The sequence below is a fragment of the Terrapene carolina genome, unplaced genomic scaffold (genome assembly GCF_002925995.2).
Source record: "Terrapene carolina triunguis isolate 2854851 unplaced genomic scaffold, T_m_triunguis-2.0 Scaffold88, whole genome shotgun sequence".
NCBI lineage: Eukaryota > Metazoa > Chordata > Testudines > Emydidae > Terrapene > Terrapene triunguis.
Genome location: NW_020664439.1, coordinates 3,226,176 through 3,243,802, shown reverse-complemented (window position 1 = coordinate 3,243,802; position 17,627 = coordinate 3,226,176). Strand labels below are relative to the sequence as shown.

The window sequence follows — 17,627 nt, the reverse complement described above, 5'->3', positions numbered from 1 at the left end:
GGCGGTTTCAGCGCAGTGATGTTTGAGAACCCCTGGAACTAGCTCATGCAAAAGATTGAGATGTCACTTGATACCTTGAGGGGGGAAAATACCAGGAAATAAAAGGCTCTTTAGTTGAATAGAGAAAGGCAGAACCAGACCCGGTGATTGGAAGCTGAAGCCACACAAATTCAAATTGGAAATAAAGCGTAATTTTTTTTTAACAATGAGACTGATTGATTGGAACAAACTACCAAGAAAAGTGGTGGATTCTCCATCTGCTGATGTTTTCAAATCAAGACTGGATGCCTTTCTGGAAGATATGCTTTAGTAGATAAACAAGTTACTGGGCTCAATACAGGGGTAACTGGTGAAATTTAATGGCCTGTGACATATAGAAGGTCAGAATAGGTCAGTGGTTCTCAACCCGGGGCCGCTTGCAGCCCAATCAGCACACAGGGCCGTAACTAGGGCAGGGCAGGAGTGGCACGTGCCCCAGGCATAGAGCTGGCAGGAGGAGTGTGTGCGCAACAAGATCAGGTTCATCATCAGCCCACCCTCAGCAGGATTGGGCCGAGAAGCATTGGCAGGAGGCCAGGGTACTCGGTGCCTCCCCAGGATCATGGGTCTAGTGAGCCTGGCTTGAGCAGACTCCCCAGCACTAGGACTGCAGCAGCAGGTGGGCAGGGCAGGCTGCACGGCTGAGCTACCTGCAGCTGAGGTAGGAAACCAGCAGGCATGGGGAGAGGGGTGCAGGGGGCTTGGGCCACGGGGAGGGGGTGCAGCAGGTGCATGGGGGACATACTGTAGATGGAGGGACTGGTGGCTGGGGGCAGTCCCTGGATGGGGATCTAGATATTGGGGCACAGTCCCAGGATGGGGAGCTTGAGTGCTAGGGGGCAGTTCTTCGGGGGAGCTGGGGGAAGTTGCTGGTGGGAAGACCCTAGGTGGGGGGCTGGAGGGGACAGTCCCTGGGGCAGTCATTCTGCCCTGGACAAGGCACCCTGTCTCTGCCAGCCCAGTGTTTGGGGGGGGTAGGAGGGTCTAGATGCAGGGGGGACAGTCCCAGGGGGGTTGGGTAATGGGGGACAGTCCCTGGCTGGGGAGGTGCCCTGCACCGGGCAGGGCTCCCCATCTTTACAGGCAGGCTCTGTAGCTGCGTTCTCCAGGTTCTCAGTCAAGCCATATCACCAGCAGCAGCGTAGAAATCAAGGTGGCAATACACCCTGCCATGCCACCCCTACAGTAAATTGATTAATCTGAATAGTTATTTTGCTAATTTAAAATGCTCTTGGTAGACATTTGCCAGTGTTGAAATGAAACGTACTCCATCGATTTTAATTGTATTGTTGTCATATAACAAATACTAAACCTTATTTTTTGGTAGATGTACAGGTAGTATATATCTTGTGTTGATGCGGCGCACATAACACATACAGATCTGCATGTGCGGCCCACAATGGTAAGTAGGTTGAGAACCACTGCACTAGATGATCTAATGGTTCCGTCTGGCCTTAAACTTTATGAATCTTCGAAAACCTGGAACATAATATTTCAAAAACTGGGTTTGGCTAGATGGATGGAGGTTTAGGCAAAACAGTTTAAAGAGAGTTATGCCCTGATCACAATGGCCAGGCAAATCATATGTGCCTGAACAATTAAAAAAAAAAAAAAAAAGTCTGTTTTCCTCCCAAATGATGTAGGTAGGGTCCTATTGCCAGTAGTAACTAATGGTAGCTTCCCAGATGGTGGACACTTGTTATCTGAGCACAGAGTATTGCACTGAACTGGTCACTATTTTCAGTCAAAAGTTGTTTGGTCTTTTAAAGAGTTGCAATGAGAGCACTGGATAATGAAATGGGAAGACCATGCACTAGTTTCCAAAGATACCAGACATCTCTGTGCTTGTGCTTATTTTTTGGAAGCCTGTTTGGTTACCATCTGCCTTTGGGGCTCCCCCAGGTGAGATGGCTGGCTGGCCCTAACTGTAGTTTATAAAATATATTTGAGATTATTTATTACTGGCCCTTACACAGAGGAAATATTTTTCATTTCCCCACATCCCCAAAGTTAGGTTAGTAGGGAACAACTTCACTGTGTTCAAAGCACAGAGCAATATGCCTGAACAATGATCCTAATAAAGTCCAGTCAACAATAAACCCCAGTAGTCAGAAACAATTTTGCTTGAGTTTCCTGATTGGAATCCGGATAATTCAAAGGAATTTGTCAATGAGCAGCTGGCAAACATGCAGCAGACAGAAGCGGGGGAGAGGGGGATTTCTTTAATTATCTTCAAATCAGCAAAGATCAAAACAGATGGAGTGCATAATCTGCCAGCAATACTTGTGATTGGATAAATACAGCTATATGGCTGAGAACATGAGGGCAAAACAAATGCTAATAGAAGAGAGAATTTTCCCATGGGCTGGCCATGTGGACACTGGAATAGTTATACTGTAGCTGCTAGCTAATATGGAAATGGGAAAATTAAATGTAGAATAAGTGATCAGATACCCTTTGTCTTTTAACTGTCAGACTACCATAGCAGTTATATGTTGAGGGGCTGGTTCTTGTGTAACTCTGCCTTACTTACAGTGTTGCTCTCTATCCACCCCTAGTGGCTAAATCGCACAGAGGATTGAGTCTGTACAGCCTTCGAGCTTTAATTCAGATCTAGAGGTCCTGGGTTTGATTCCTTCTACCCATCCTAGGGCATTGTATTACACTTGCAACCCCACTACCATGAATGCAAATCACTCTAGAGAGGTTAGGCAATGCCACAAAGGAAGGAAATCAGAAAATCTGAGCAGGAATTCAGACCAGAATGAACAAGTTGAGCAATTGATAGGTTTTGGTTTTGAGATGTTAAAAGAAATAAGAATTTAGAAAGGGTGAAGAGTGGAATCAGCTGTGAAGTTGGCTATGGACCTGGTCATGTAGCTCTAATTTACCTGTTCAGGCCCACAGCCCCAATCTTGCAAACTGATCGGTGAGGATGAATCGGTATGCACACATGAAGTCCTGTTGAAATAATGGGGCTTCACATAGCACAGATCTGCTCCCAGTGGATCAGGGTGCAAGACTAGAGCCTTAAATGCTGTGGTAATGGATGTTATAGAATATGCAATAGGTAAGTAACACATTCAGATGAGTTCTAATGCTCTTAACCAGCAAAGAGGATTTCTGCTTCTGTAGCTCATTTCAGTTGCTGTGTCTATTCTATATACTTATATATTCTACATAGGTTCTTCTACTGGCTCCTAGTAGTTTATCAAGCAACAAGACTAACATCTGTTATGTGTGGTTTGTTCTTTCACCCTCATCCTCTTCCCACAGAGAGTTGTGTGTGCAGTGTAATTTTTTATTTTGGTAGGATTTTGCTGTTGGGGTTTTTAAAAATTACATACAGTCTGCTCCATTGCAGGAGGCAAGTTGAAAAAGTGCACCTTGCGCTTAGAGCAAAAGTGATGAGGTTCATGATGGTACGTAGGCCTGGACTACATCTAAAACTAAGGTCGACCTAGCTATGTTGCTCAGGGGTGTGAAAAATTCACACCTCAGAGATGTAATTAAGCTTACCTAAGTCCAGGTGTAGACAGTGCCAGGTTGACAGAAGAATTCTTCCATTGACCTAGCTATTGCCTCTTGAGTGTGTGGATTTACTTGTAGTGATAGAAAAACCCCTTCTGGCGCTGTATCAAGTGTCTACACTGCAACGCTGCAGCTTTAGCACTTGTAGTGTAGATGAGTGACTCTTAACCTTTCCAGACTACTGTACTCCTTTCAGGAGTCTGATTTGTCTTGCATACCCCCAAGTTTCATTTAAAAACTACAAAATCAGACAAAAATACAGACATGTCACAGCCACACTATTACTGAAAAATTGCTGACTTTCTCATGTTTACCATATAATTATAAAATAAATCAATTGGAATATAAATATTGTACTTTCATTTCAGTGTATAGTATATAGAGCAGTATAAACAAGTCATTGTCTGTATGAAATTTTAGTTTGTACTGACTTCGCTAGTTTTTTTATGTAGTCTGTTGTAAAACTAGGCAAATATCTAGATGAGTTGATGTACCCCTCTGGAAGACCTCTGCGTACCCCCAGGGGTACACATTCCCCTGGTTGAGAACCACTGGTGTAGACATACCTTTAGTTCCTGGGAGATTTAATTCCACAGCCTCAGACCAACTTCTGAGAGAGCTCTGTTTCCTGCACAGATGAGATTTATCCTTATTGCAAAGAATTCCATTGTGCCAGTGGAGCAGAGTTGTTGACCACTGTCCTCATGCTGGAGCTTTAGGCTAACTTTTAGAGCGCCTGAGCCCAGGCCACTGAGAACCTTGGCTTCATATTCTATGGAAAGACAGTGTAAAAAGTGGAGGACAGGCATGATGGGCTCGCAGTAGCCTATGTTGCTGAGGAGAGACACTGCGGAGGTGCGTATTAAGTGTGGGCGGTGACAAATGCATGGGTAACTGCAAGTTCTTTTGGATGATAGGGTTGGGGAGAAGGTAGTGTTACTGCTTCTTCTAGATCTTAGCTTCTGTTCCATCACTAAGGCGTACAGGCATGGCTCTTCTGCAGCTGCCTTCAATGGCATCAATCCTTGTTCACCTTTCTGTGGAGCAAGGAAAAAGCTCAGCCAAATGACGCTAGCAATTTTTACCCGAGATGACATTTTTATTACTGTGCACTTACATAGCAACTTTCACCCTAATATCTGAAAGTCCCTTACAAGCACAACCTCTCACAATATCTTTCCCTGAGGCAGGTGTTACTGCACCCATTTTACAGCTGGTTAACTTGAGGTGTACAGGTTAAATGACTTGCCTAAAGGTGTGAATGAGCCAGTGGCAGAACTATCTCTGGAACCAGAAGGTGAAATTCTGAGACCTGCTTCTTTGCCGTGTCTCCCTCCTCTGTAATTCCAAATTCAGTAAACAGACTTTTCTACGGTGTGGGGTAGGAGGGGAGAGGTACAAACTTGGTATGGGGAAACTGGTAGAGCCGGTTTGGGGAATCAAATGGAACATGGTGTACCTAGGATGGGAGTTTGAAAATGTGATGTGTTCACAGTCACAACGTTTTAAAGGCTAGGGCATAGCAGTTGCAGTGGGTTTTAATCCAGAGGATGGGGAAGTAATGTGCCCTAAAACTATCCTGCAGAGACAACCTCTGGGGTGAGACCATAGGTGGATCTGCTCTCCCATTCTATCCTTCATCTAACTGATGACACTAAAGCCAAGGTGCCAGCTGTGGGGGTCTCATGCTGAAGACATAGGACTCGGAGTCAGGAGTGCAGAGTCCTTTTTGACTGCTGCCAAGTCCCCCATTCTCTCTCTCTCTCTCTCTCTCTCTCTGCTTCCCTGCCTGAAAAACAGGGAAAATACCTACCTCTCAGAGGTGTGGTGAGGAATGAATCAGTCCTCATTTTGCAAAGCCCAGTGAAGCTCTCCCATAGAAGGTGCTATGGATTATTATTCGTGCCAATTGTTGACACTACCTGTGGGCTAGGAACAGGACTGAAAGCACTAACTCCTGCTACATAAGACACCAAACAGCCATCAGATGGTATCAATGTGGCCTGGCAGCTGTCAGCATTCCATCATGGTAGATTTAGAATAGACAGGTTATCCTGGCTCGCTGTGTGCTAACATGACAGGAAACTTGCACCATCCAGAAACCACAGTGAGGATTTATACGTATTCTGTTTTGTTTCCAGATTCTTAAATGCCGGTATGGACTCACAGCAGTGTCTATCCCTGTTGGAGACTCAGTCCAAGATGATGACCTTCATGAAATTTCTTAAAATTTGTCTGAGAAGATTGACTTGCAAGGGATCTCTCCACCTCCAGTTCTGTGAGTCCTGCTTTCAAGGGCACCCTGAGTATTGTCATTTGTCTATATTTGGGATTAGTTCATTTTAACCCTTCAGTGATTCTCGTAATACGGTTAATTAATTGACTGATTATTCATTGTCTTGTTAATGATGTGCTATTGAGTAATGATGTACTAATGGTAAATAGGATAAAGGCACATTTTAGGGAGACTTGATAGGATCAAGAAACAAAGGCAATGCCTACATAAGGGGGTTTAACAAAAACAATGGCCACTCTTGTGTGTCCTAGAATAGAGGGTTCTCTGGTTCCATCAGCTGTTTTCAGCACTGTTAGCAATGGTGGGGATTTTTTTAACAGCATTCCCTAAAGCCCTAAATGGCCCAAGGAAGTGGGGAAAGAAGAAGAATGTACAGTATGTTAGGAAGTTTCTGTCTGCTACTGTATCTATTTCATGTGAATGGGAGTTGGTTTGGTATTATGTGCCAAATACACCAGCTGGTGCATTAAGTGTAGGGTTTTTGGGTGGGTTTGTTTTAATTATCAGAGGGGTAGCTGTGTTAGTCTGTATCCACAAAAACAACGAGGAGGCCGATGGCACCTTAAAAACTAACAGATTTGTTTGGGCATAAGCTTTCGTGGGTAAAAAAACCACTTCTTCAGATGCATGGAGTGAAAATTACAGATGCAGGCATAAATATACTGACACATGAAGAGAAAGGAGTTACCCTACAAGTGGAGAACCAGTGTTGACAGGGCCAACTCAATCAGGGACCCAACCACATGAGCCACACCATCAGGTGCTCATTCACCTGCACATCTACTAATGTGATATATGTCATCATGTGCCAGCAATGCCCCTCTGCCATGTACATTGGCCAAACCAGACAGTCTCTACGTAAAAGAATAAATGGACACAAATCAGACATCAGGAATGGTAACATACAAAAGCCAGTAGGAGAACACTTCAGTCTCCCTGGACATTCTATAACAGATTTAAAAGTAGCCATACTTGAACAAAAAAACAACATAAAAAATAGACTTCAAAGAGAAACTGCTGAGCTACAATTCATTTGCAAATTTAACACCATTAATTTGGGCTTGAATAGGGACTGGGAGTGGCTGGCTCACTACAAAAGCAATTTTCCCTCTCTTGGTATTGACACCTCCTCATCAATTATTGGGAGTGGACCACATCCACCCTGATTGAATTTGCCCTGTCAGCACTGGTTCTCCACTTGTAGGGTAACTCCCTTCTCTTCATGTGTCAGTATATTTATGCCTGTATCTGTAATTTTCACTCCATGCATCTGAAGAAGTGGGGTTTTTACCCACGAAAGCTTATGCCCAAACAAATCTGTTAGTCTTTAAGCTGCCACCAGACTTCTTGTTGTTTTTTGTTTTAATGTTACTTCCTTGATAGATATATACAATATGAAAGTCATAATCATGGAGATAGCCTTAGATGTGTGAGAAGTTCCATCTAATGCTATGGAGGACCTGGAATATCAGAAGAGAGTGCTTAACCTGGGCTCATTATGAGGAGCAGAGAGATGACATGTTCATGGCAACCTGTGTTGTGAATACTAGTCAGAGATTTTGGTACCAGTGGTAGCTTCTTCAGAATGTGTGGCTTTGTTTATAAATTCCAGAGGTTACAAGTTGTGAATACTGTGGCTAGAAAGGGATGCAATATTAGATGCAAAAATAGACGACCTTCCATCCACACCTGCCTATAACAGCATTGCAGAGTTCAAAAGAACACATAGGTGCTGGAACTAGAGGTGCTACTGCACCCCCTGGCTGGAAGTGGATTCCATTACATACAGGGTTTACAGTTTGGTTCATTGGCTCTCAGCACACTGACTATACAAATTGTTCCAGAACCCCTGGAAGATCCCCAAGACTTTAGGCTGAATTAAGGGCAACTGACCTCAATAGTGAGGGATGTTAGAGAAATGTGAATAACCCTTTCCTATTAATGGTTACAAGAGGTCAGAGCCTTATTTCCTAGTCCTCTGCTGCAGCTGCTGTACATCAGCATCTTTTTGAAGTTCTGACTTCTATTAACTTCCCAATGGAAAGACTGAGAAAATTTGGAGATGTTCTCTGCCCACACCGAGCAGCACATTATGCAGCAAAGAGGTTAAAGTGGCAAATTCTAATGTTTACAGCAGGGTAAAGCCAAATCCTCTGGTGTTACTCCGAGCTTACAGCAGTGTAACTGAGCAGAATTTCAGCCAAGAGGTATCAAGATGTAGTATAAGCTGCATTGTCAAACTGACCTTTTGAGTCTACCATAGGCTTGTGCTGCAGTTGTATTTATTCCGTGCCATGAGACATCAAAACATGACTCCAGGTGATGATCCAATTCGCCTTTCACTGTTTCCCTGCCCATGTTTAATGTTGACACTCCCATATTAATGCGAAGTAGACCGAGAAATCCTCTAATGGAAGGATTGGCTCTGATTATTGATGGGAGCTGGAGGCCTTGCTGGAAATTCCTTTTGCGATTGTGCACTTTCTGGCACTGAATGCATTCAGAGTTATTCATACCCATATAGGTGCCACACCACTGCGCTCACTGTTCTGTCTGCTGGTTTAAATGACACATACATGACCTTTTATATATAGACAGATAGATAGGTCACTTGTAATCAAGATCTGCCTGCCAGTTACCTTAGACAATACAATAAACTGTGAATGTTTGGTGTCTTAATATAAAGCAGTGCACAGAGCTCTGTTGTGCATAAACAACTGTCTGTATACACAATCAATCATGGGGCATATAATATATGGCCAAAAGTTTCAAACTGGGGTGCCTAAAGTTAGGCATCTAAATAAATGGTCTAATCTTTCAAAGATGATCACCGAGCGTTCCTTTGGAAGTTAATGACAGCTGCGGATGCTCAGCATCTTCCGGGGGAATAAAGTCAGACTACTTATATAGGTGTCTAACTTTAAGCAACTAAATAGATATAAAAACCTGTAAAGCCAGGTTCCTTGACTTCACCTGCTTTAGGCCTGGATGTGACGGAAGTTATAACCATTACAATTTAGAAGTCTCTAAAAATTACCAAATATTTTCCACAACAACACTCAAATATGAAAACCAAAATAAATGACTTAAACAAGCAGTACATATATGTACTTCTATACATCTATGTACTTCAGTAGCCCTATTAATGAACTCAAGAAACAGGGAGATCTGACATAAGAGACAGGCATTATTACAGAAGAGAGGAAAAACATTTATTGTGTTGAACAGGTTTTTTTTTAATCACAGTACTGGGAAAGTCATTGTAATTTCAGTTCAGGTGACATTTAAAACTCCCGCACTCACATCAATAAGTATCAGCATCTTTACTCTGCATGGTGTTGAACAGGATTACAGGAAATTGAATATGGAAAAAGATTAGAAAAGGTATCTAGGTTTCTTAAAAACTTAGCCCTGGTCTACACTGGGGGGGGGGGGATCGATCTAAGTTACGCAACTTCAGCTACATGAATAATATAGCTGAAGTCAACGTACTTAGGTCAACTTGCCGTGGTGTCTTCACCGCGGTGAGTCGACTGCTGCCACTCCCCCGTCGACTCTGCTTGCGCCTCTCGCGGTGCTGGAGTACAGGAGTCGACAGGAGAGCGCTCAGGGATCGATCACTGCCTGCCGATCCGGCAGGTAGTGTAGATATATCCTTAGATTGGATTCTTCCCTTTGTTAATGTCCTTTCTTGTGCTTCCCCCTCCCCACCCAAGTCCCAATAGCAGAGTGCAAAAGCTCGTCAAGAATTTTTTTTTACACTTCACCACCATTTCTATTTTTGTATTTTGGAATAGGAGGGTAGTCGAAGCTTCCTTTAAAAGAAAACTGTAACCCATTTCTCACTGATGTCCGTAGGGCAAGGGTCATAGAAATAATCACAATTGTGTTTTAGAGGTTGCATAGTGGCTTTTTTGGTGCTTTTAGCAGCATGGGGACCCAGAATTTGATACCAGTTTCAATCGCATTTTAGCAACATGTCACAGTTATCCCTGTATAACTGATGTCACTTTCCAGGAGTACAGTCCCAGCCAATCACCTCAGAAATAGCTCTACTTAAATACAATTAAGATTCTGTTGTAGGAGTTCAGAGGGTGAGACATGTTCCCTGGATGCAGCTTTCTTTGAAACAAAACTTTTTGCAAAAAAGTAGTTCCATCAGCGGATATTGTTACTTGTAGTTCTGAGAGAAGGTGAATACTTTGCTCTACTTTGTCTCACCTGCAACAACTATAGTTATGGAGAGAGGCAGGGTGGTATTCTAAATATAGCTGGAGAATTTTATTATTCAGACTGTGGCTGGCACACATACTTCATGTATTGTGACTATCAGAATAGGTACAGAACTTTTGAAATGTACTGCAAAAGAATTGCAGAATCTCTGATATTAAGAGTAGTTTCTCAGTCAGCTCATTCCTGATTATGACTTGTTTCCAGGTGATTGACAAGTTTTCCCTCTAAATCAGACCCAGAATAAAGACAGTTGAATGGAAGAGAATAATCTTTATCAAGCAGAAGGAACGTAAAACTATCTCAATAGCTTTGGCCAATTTAATAGCTTTCCAAGTTACTAAATTCTGAAGAACAAGTTGATTTATATAGCAATTTTACACTTCACACCTCATTAACTAAACTATTTCAAGAATTTACTGTTTTTTGTCTTCAAATCATGCTCCTAGGGCACTCACCTCAAAAAACATTGGACAGCCCAAGTCTGTAATTGAAGAGTGAGTGGTTCAAAAATAAATATCCAGCTTGACTGTGAACAAGACTTCATTAACAGTAACTGCACACAAACAGACTCACATACTGGACTACATGTAATACATTTCCTTTATCATTTACCCTCAAGTCTCTGATTACATTCACAGAATTTGCGCAGCATGGACATCAGTCATTTACAGAATGTGCGCTCTCCTATTGCCTCCTTGGAATCTTGGATGGATTTTTTTTTTTAAACAGCACACTAAATCTTTCTTCTTCTGTCCCAGTCGCTGTTGTGCCAGTCTGTGTACATTTAATGTCATGAGTGGCAGTAGCTGAAACTGGGTAATTCTTGCAAGAGTCAGGCTTAGATTTTGTATTAAATGTTATATAAAGGCTTTCACAAGCAAAAGTTTGAAGTTGCTGGAGGTTCCTATTAGCACCTGTAGTACTTGGGCTTCTGATCTTTTTATTGGAAAAACTAATGTCATAATGTATAAAGCTAGATTAAATTTACACTGGAATGAGTTTAAAAACCATCTCATTTCCCAGCCTTGATTACTATAGCTCTGACGATCATTTAAGTGTCTGAGTAGTGCATTAAGAGCTGCTGGATAGAAGATACATATGCCTACAGGCATGATGGAATCTGAACTGAATATCTGGTTGATGAAACCCTGTCCCCCCCCACCTGCAGAGTATGGCTTTGGTCATGAGAGAGGGGTTTCCTCTGTTTTGCTAGTGCTAAGCTGCCACAGGTAAAAGTGCCTGTGAAATATAACCGTCTGCCATGTAAGCCACATACATTGTATCAATTAGTAGTAGGCTGTTTTAAAAACTATAGATGTAAGTGAAAGTACTGGGATACAAAGGGAGTTACACACACTAATTTTTACATCTGTATTTTCTGTGTCTGTTACGTAGGGACCTTTCATAGCAAATGTCTGTAAAACTCTATCCCCCTTATACAATGCAACAGCCCTTGGGGCTGAATCCTGCTGTGTGCAGATGGAAAGGGGACATAGGGAGCCATTTCCCCCTCTGTCCAGCACCCAGGAGAATGCTATGAACAACTTCCCTGGTTCTAAAGGTGATAGGATGCATGAGGTGGTGGTCAAAATGAATCACAGAGAGCAGTATGCCTTCCTCATTATCTTCTCTGAACAGACACCACCCATCCAGTTGCCATTGCTCCATTTTATTTCCAAAAAGGATACAGTGGTGGGGAAAAAGTGGACACTTTTTTTAAAAAGTAAGCAAAACTAAAAACCTCTTCCCTCCCAAAAATAAATCTGTCCCTTCAGTCACAAAACACTACAGTGAGTTCTATACACAAATTTAGGGTTATTTCTTCTTTAAAGTGGATTTCAGAGAATTACCTACCTCAAATGTTGACATTTGGCGTAGACTTACATCATATACAGCTTTAAAAAGAAAATGCTGAAAGCTAAACTAAGACTAATGCAGAAACCCATCATCTTGGCCAGAATGCTAGGGGCCTGTTTCTTAAAAAAAAAAAAAAAACCAAAACAAAACCATATTTTTGAAAATGAAGACCTAGTTCTTTCAATGCTGTTGAAATATAAAATATGGAGACTTTTCTTCACCTTGGATGAAAGGCTTGGATTTCCATCTCCACAGTGTTCTGGACAAAGGTATAGTGCTATCTGATTACAAAACAAATTGCTCAATTTATCTCACCAACATTCTCTTAAAGAAACTTCTGTTTTGATAATGTATTTCACAGTTACCTGCAGTGGTAAAATGTACACACACTATACCTGAGTAGACAGAAATTGACTTTATAAGTGTGCTCTTGTGGCAGAACTACTGCCATGGCTTGTTTTAAAATTAATACGTGAAAGATTTATTAGAAAATTTACAGCTGAAGAAACTAAGGACACTAATCCTCAGAAGACGCAGTTAGTCGGAGAAAAATGTTTTCTGTTCTGCGCACGTGAATTAAACTTATTGCATCAAAGCAACTAAAAAATGTGTGCAAATGAGGAATCAGTTATTGTGTTCCACAGTAAGGTAGACCAAGAAGATCAAAGGAAAGAAGGTTGAATGTGAGAACTAACACAAAGCCCTAAGAACTCCAAGGTTTTATTGATGTGACATCTTGTGTTTGAAGAAAAATGAAATTTACATGATCAAAAACTTCCACAGATTTTCATAAACAGCAAAAACATTTATAAAACAATGAACCACAGCAGTATTAATGCCCTACAGATTTGTTTAAAAATTTTGAAGAGTGTAGAAGGAGAAACGGGGCACTTTTAAATAAATTTAGGAGAAAGGGGCAAGTCAGAAAAAAAAATCCTGATTTTTGTATATCAGTTGCAAAGTATTGTTAACCTTGTTAGCATATACAGATGCAAGTGAATGTTTGTTTTTAAATGGTGTGGGTAGCTTTGCACTGAGCCAACTCTTCAAAAGTGAGGAAACAGATACTATGTCTCAATTTAAATAATGAAACTGCTGTTCTGTAACAGAATCAGTGGCATAATGAACAGAGCCTTGTAGAAGATGGACCATCTGAAAATTGCAGTTGCAACATTAGACCAGTTCAAAGCATGATTCCAAGCTTAATGTAGCCTGGAAAAACTAGCTCCATCTCAAAACACTCATTTGAGGTAAGGACTCATGCTATCGCTGTCCCACCGCTCACTGAGTATGCATTTTCCATGTGCTCTTGAGTAAGATATCTGTGGCTAACAGAATCGTGGCCAGCAGTGGTTGTATGTCGCAACAGCTAGATGAACAGACCTGCTGCTTTTCAATGTACTTTGAATTTCTGTTACTGAAATTCTACACTCCACTGTGAGCACTTTCATTTCCCCCACCCAGGTGCAAAAACAGTAACCTTGATCCTATTTCATATGCAGAAATCAACCCAAAGGCAAGTAATAAACGCATACATCATCCCATTCAATTATTCAGCAGTTTTGCACACATACTGGAAAAAAACTAGCATTTGATATAAAAATTGTCTATGGAACAGTCTAACTTCATTTTTCCCCATGGATCATAATTCCACATGTGCGCCTAGATCTGTAGAAAAGAAAAAAAAAATAGGATGAAAATCACATTTCCAGGTTGGGTTTGAGCTGTGTGTGTTTGTGTGAAACTGGCTTTACAAGCCCCAGGATTGTTCTCTCAGAACAGAATTACACAAATGAATCCCTTATGAATTGAAAAGACAGTCTGTACACAGTAATCCTGTTGACTTTTGTATTGAATTACATTTTTCTTCAATTCTTGAAAAATTAAGAGAGAGGCCCAAATTTGTGAACCTTCACCCAGCCTTAAGCTCTGGGCTTATGTTAATGAATCCCCACCAAGCAATTCTCTTCATATATGCTCTTGTTTTTTGGGTCAAAGTCATGCCCAAATTTTAAATCTGCTCAAGTACATTTCTTAACTAATATTTGCAAAGTGCTAATGATGACTTGAAATGTACTGTATAAACTATATATTACCGCTATTCAAAATACATTCCAAAGCAAGTACAGACGTATTGCAGATAGGCTTCACAAGTAATTTAGTTAAAATGGAGAGAGATGAAGGCCTTTTTGACAGTGTTGAAAATGGTTTAGTTCTGCCTACATGAGCGCTTAAGCCATTGTCTACACTGTGCAAGTGCACCTATTGCTGAAAACTGAGACTATGCAATGGTAGACTGAAGTCTGTGTTCAGCCAAACATTCCCCCATAGTAAGGATGATATTCAACTTCTGAAAAATTCCCATTCTGTTCAGTTCACTTCAGAGAGGCACTTTGTTTAGCCTGGATTCTGTTAAGGCATTTGTCAAGGAATGGGCCAATAAACTTCTCTTCTCATCTACAATGGACTCTTCCACTAAACCCAAATAAAAAGATAGTCACGCCAGCATGCAGTGGCATAGTTATCTTTTGCATGGTATGAGGTAATACATTTGCATTAAAATGGTCAAGCATGAACTATTTCCCAACACCTGGGAAGAAATTCACCAGAATACCATTACATACTATGTATATGCACTGTGAGGGCAGCAAACTTTTAGTTTCAATAAAAGCCATTTTTTTTAAATGGGAGATTACAATTTACCTTTTCTGTTTTGCTGTTTCATCCCATCTGTTGTAGTAAGGGTTCCTGATTCTTTCTCTTTCTGGAAACGACTGTATAGCTGTTTAATTTCTTGATCATAGTCCTGCCACTCTGGGACAATGCGCACGGCTGCCTGAAGCTTGGGCTCTTTCGTCATTGGATTATTACACTGCAAATGAAACAATTCATTTTTGAGACAGATGACCTTTGCATACATGCAGAAAAGATAAGTCTGTGTTCACTCAGGTATTTTCAAGCTTCAAATTTGCCTGACCTTGAAGGAAAACTGAATATGGGGGAACACTTCCTACTGAATTAGAGTAGTTTTAATTCCACTATCATCAACAACCAATTGAAAGGAAAGCCCTTCTTGTTGCAGCATGTCTCATAGTTGCTGGAGGGAGTACAGGCTAAAGTCTATTCCTAACTCATGCTAAAATTGCTGCTGTGGTTAGCCATGAAATCAATACAGGAGGAAGGGGAAAATCAATGCTTGCAAAATGCAAAAACACAAAACTGCTAGTTAGTAAGACATGGAGAATCTATGTAAGGTACATATATGGCCCTCATAACCATAGTATTTGACAGCCTGACACAACACTCCTGGGAGGTAGGGAAGTGCTATTATCTCCATCTTCTGGAGTCAGTTGGTCATGCACGCTATCTGCCATCTTCGCCTGTTCAAAACAGCATTATAATCCACCTGTTTGCCCTCTATAATGCAATCCATTACTTCCTCGGCTTTCCTTGGGGTCTCTTTCTTACTGGACTCTCCTACCATAGCTTCATTAATCTTCTGCCTGTGTCTGAAGTAGTGCTTCCTGGATTTTGTCAGTCACATCACAGACTGACTTCCATCCTAATGGTTTCATTTAAAAATCTGTCCTTTGTGTAACTCTTTTTAGTGCTCAGATACCCATAGGACCTCCCTAAAAGGTTGTTATGGCCAAGGATGAGCTCCCAACATCTATAAAATGTCTAGAAATGGCCAGTGTCTGTTAGCCTCCCGCAGTCAAACTTCCCATCACTTGCCTTCATGTGGCAGAGGTGTTTTTACCGAAAAATGGTGTGATAAATGAAGGGGGGAAGGGGGGAGGTAGCTCCCTTTTATGGACAGCCAGCCAGCCAGTTAGCTATAAAGTCCCTTTTAGTGGCTGTTCTCGACTTGCTTTACCTGTAAAGGGTTAACAAGCCCACAGGTAAAAGGAAAGGGAGTGGGCACCTGACGAAAAGAACCAATGGGAGGGCTAGAACTTTTTAAAATTGGGAAAAAACTTCCCTTTGTCTGTGTGTTGTGCCCCTCCAGGAAAGAGGGGAACAGAGAGCAGTTATGCTATGAGAAGCTTTAAGCCAGGTATGATCATAGATCATATACAGAACTACTTATTTGGAATCCCCAAATGTGAGAGTAGATCAGGAATGTTTAGAAAGATGCGATTAGGTTTATTTCTGTTTCTTTCTTATGGTTAGTGGACTCCTCTATGCTAACCCCAGATGCTTTTGTTTGCTTGTAACCTTTAAGTGAACCCCCAAGAAAGCTATTTTGGGTGCTTAATTTTTGGAATTGCTCTTTTACAATCTAGCAAAAGTCTAAGTTCCAGATGTATTTTCTTTCTTTTTTGTTTTAATAAAATTTACCTGTTTTAAGAACAGGATTGGATTTTTGGTGTCCTAAGAGGTTTGTGCATATGTTGTTAAATCAGCTGATGGCAACAGCTGATTTCCTTTGGAGTTTTTTTCCTCAGCTCTTCCCCGGAGGGAGGGGTGAAAGGGCTTGAGGGTACCCCACAGGAAGGAATTCCCAAGTGTGCCTTTCTGGTTTCAAAAAGGGGTTTTGCATTTGGGTGGTGGCAGTGTTTACCTTGGGAGTAATACAAGCCTGGAGTGGTAAGTATTAATTTTTAAAAATCCTTGTGGACCCCCACCTTCTGTACTCGAAGTGCCAGAGTGGGGAATGAGCCTTGACAGGTGGATATCTGGCACCTTTTAAAAATAACCAGACAGCTCAGGGGAGGTGGAACTCTTCAGTCTGGGAGGGCAGCCTACCTAGGAGAAGGAAAACTTTGATCACCCCCGCCTGCAATCCTCAAATTAAATTTAGCCTGGCCCAACAGGTCTATGGAAAGAAGGTGGGAAGAGAGAGGGCACGTACTCAGTTCAACTGGGGAAAGGCCCCTCTCCCTGCTGTGTGTGACTCAGGGATGCAACCAATACATTTTGGTGAAAGGTGAATATGTCAGCCTAAGTGCTTTCTACTTCTACCAAAGAGTAATGTTAATAGCTCTGTTTCACAACAATGCGCTAATGTATAAACCGATTTAAATCTATTTATGAGCCATAATGGCCTTACCAGATCAATAGTTTTTGCTCTCTTCTTTGAAGAATCATCACACCATGTTTCACACCAAAGCCACTCCTGGGGTAGTGACTTAATGGGCACCTGATGGATCATGTTGTTGGGCAAATCCTGTTTGAAGGACAAAATTTATTAGCGGTATCTACAACAGTGAGAGGAAAAAATCATTTACCTTTAGAACTCCCAAGAAATACCCTCTGAGAAATCCTAACCTGTAGAGCAAAATGTATTTTACACCCAAGCAGAAAAACAGGGGTTTTCTAGTGAGTGAAAGATGAATGATAATGTTACCTAAACAAAATCTATAAAAGTTAGATTCTCTGGAGAAAACCAGAACCCCAGACTGTTTCAACAAACAAACAGTTACCAATTTTAGAGTTCAGTATTCAAAATTAAATTTCAGTTCACTTATTGTTTTGTGAAGTCAGCATATGTGAGGTTTTAACTCCATTTGATAACGGGATATGAATCCAGCTATCAAATGGCTATTTTCTTAAGAGATATTAACAAGAGATTCCTACTTGGTACCACGACCACAGCCCACACCCACAGCCCCCTGCCCTGACTCCTGCCCCCCCCCCCCCCCCCCCCCGCCCCCCCCCCCCCCCCCCC

At 41.6% G+C, this 17,627-nt stretch overlaps 1 protein-coding gene across 2 annotated transcripts in view; it reads right to left on the bottom strand.

Moving 5' to 3' along the window:
* Positions 1–12,657: 12,657 nt before the first annotated feature.
* The window catches only part of UGGT1 (UDP-glucose glycoprotein glucosyltransferase 1), a 95,019-nt gene continuing 90,049 nt past the window's right edge, over positions 12,658–17,627 (bottom strand). For both annotated transcript variants that reach the window (XM_024216825.2, XM_029911087.1), the window contains exons 39-41: positions 17,010–17,126; positions 14,660–14,828; positions 12,658–13,624 (exon numbers count right to left, since the gene is read on the bottom strand). In XM_024216825.2, coding sequence (XP_024072593.1) covers positions 13,599–13,624; positions 14,660–14,828; positions 17,010–17,126 — 312 coding nt within the window. In that variant the 3' untranslated portion in view covers positions 12,658–13,598. The remainder of the gene's footprint in view (positions 13,625–14,659; positions 14,829–17,009; positions 17,127–17,627) is intronic.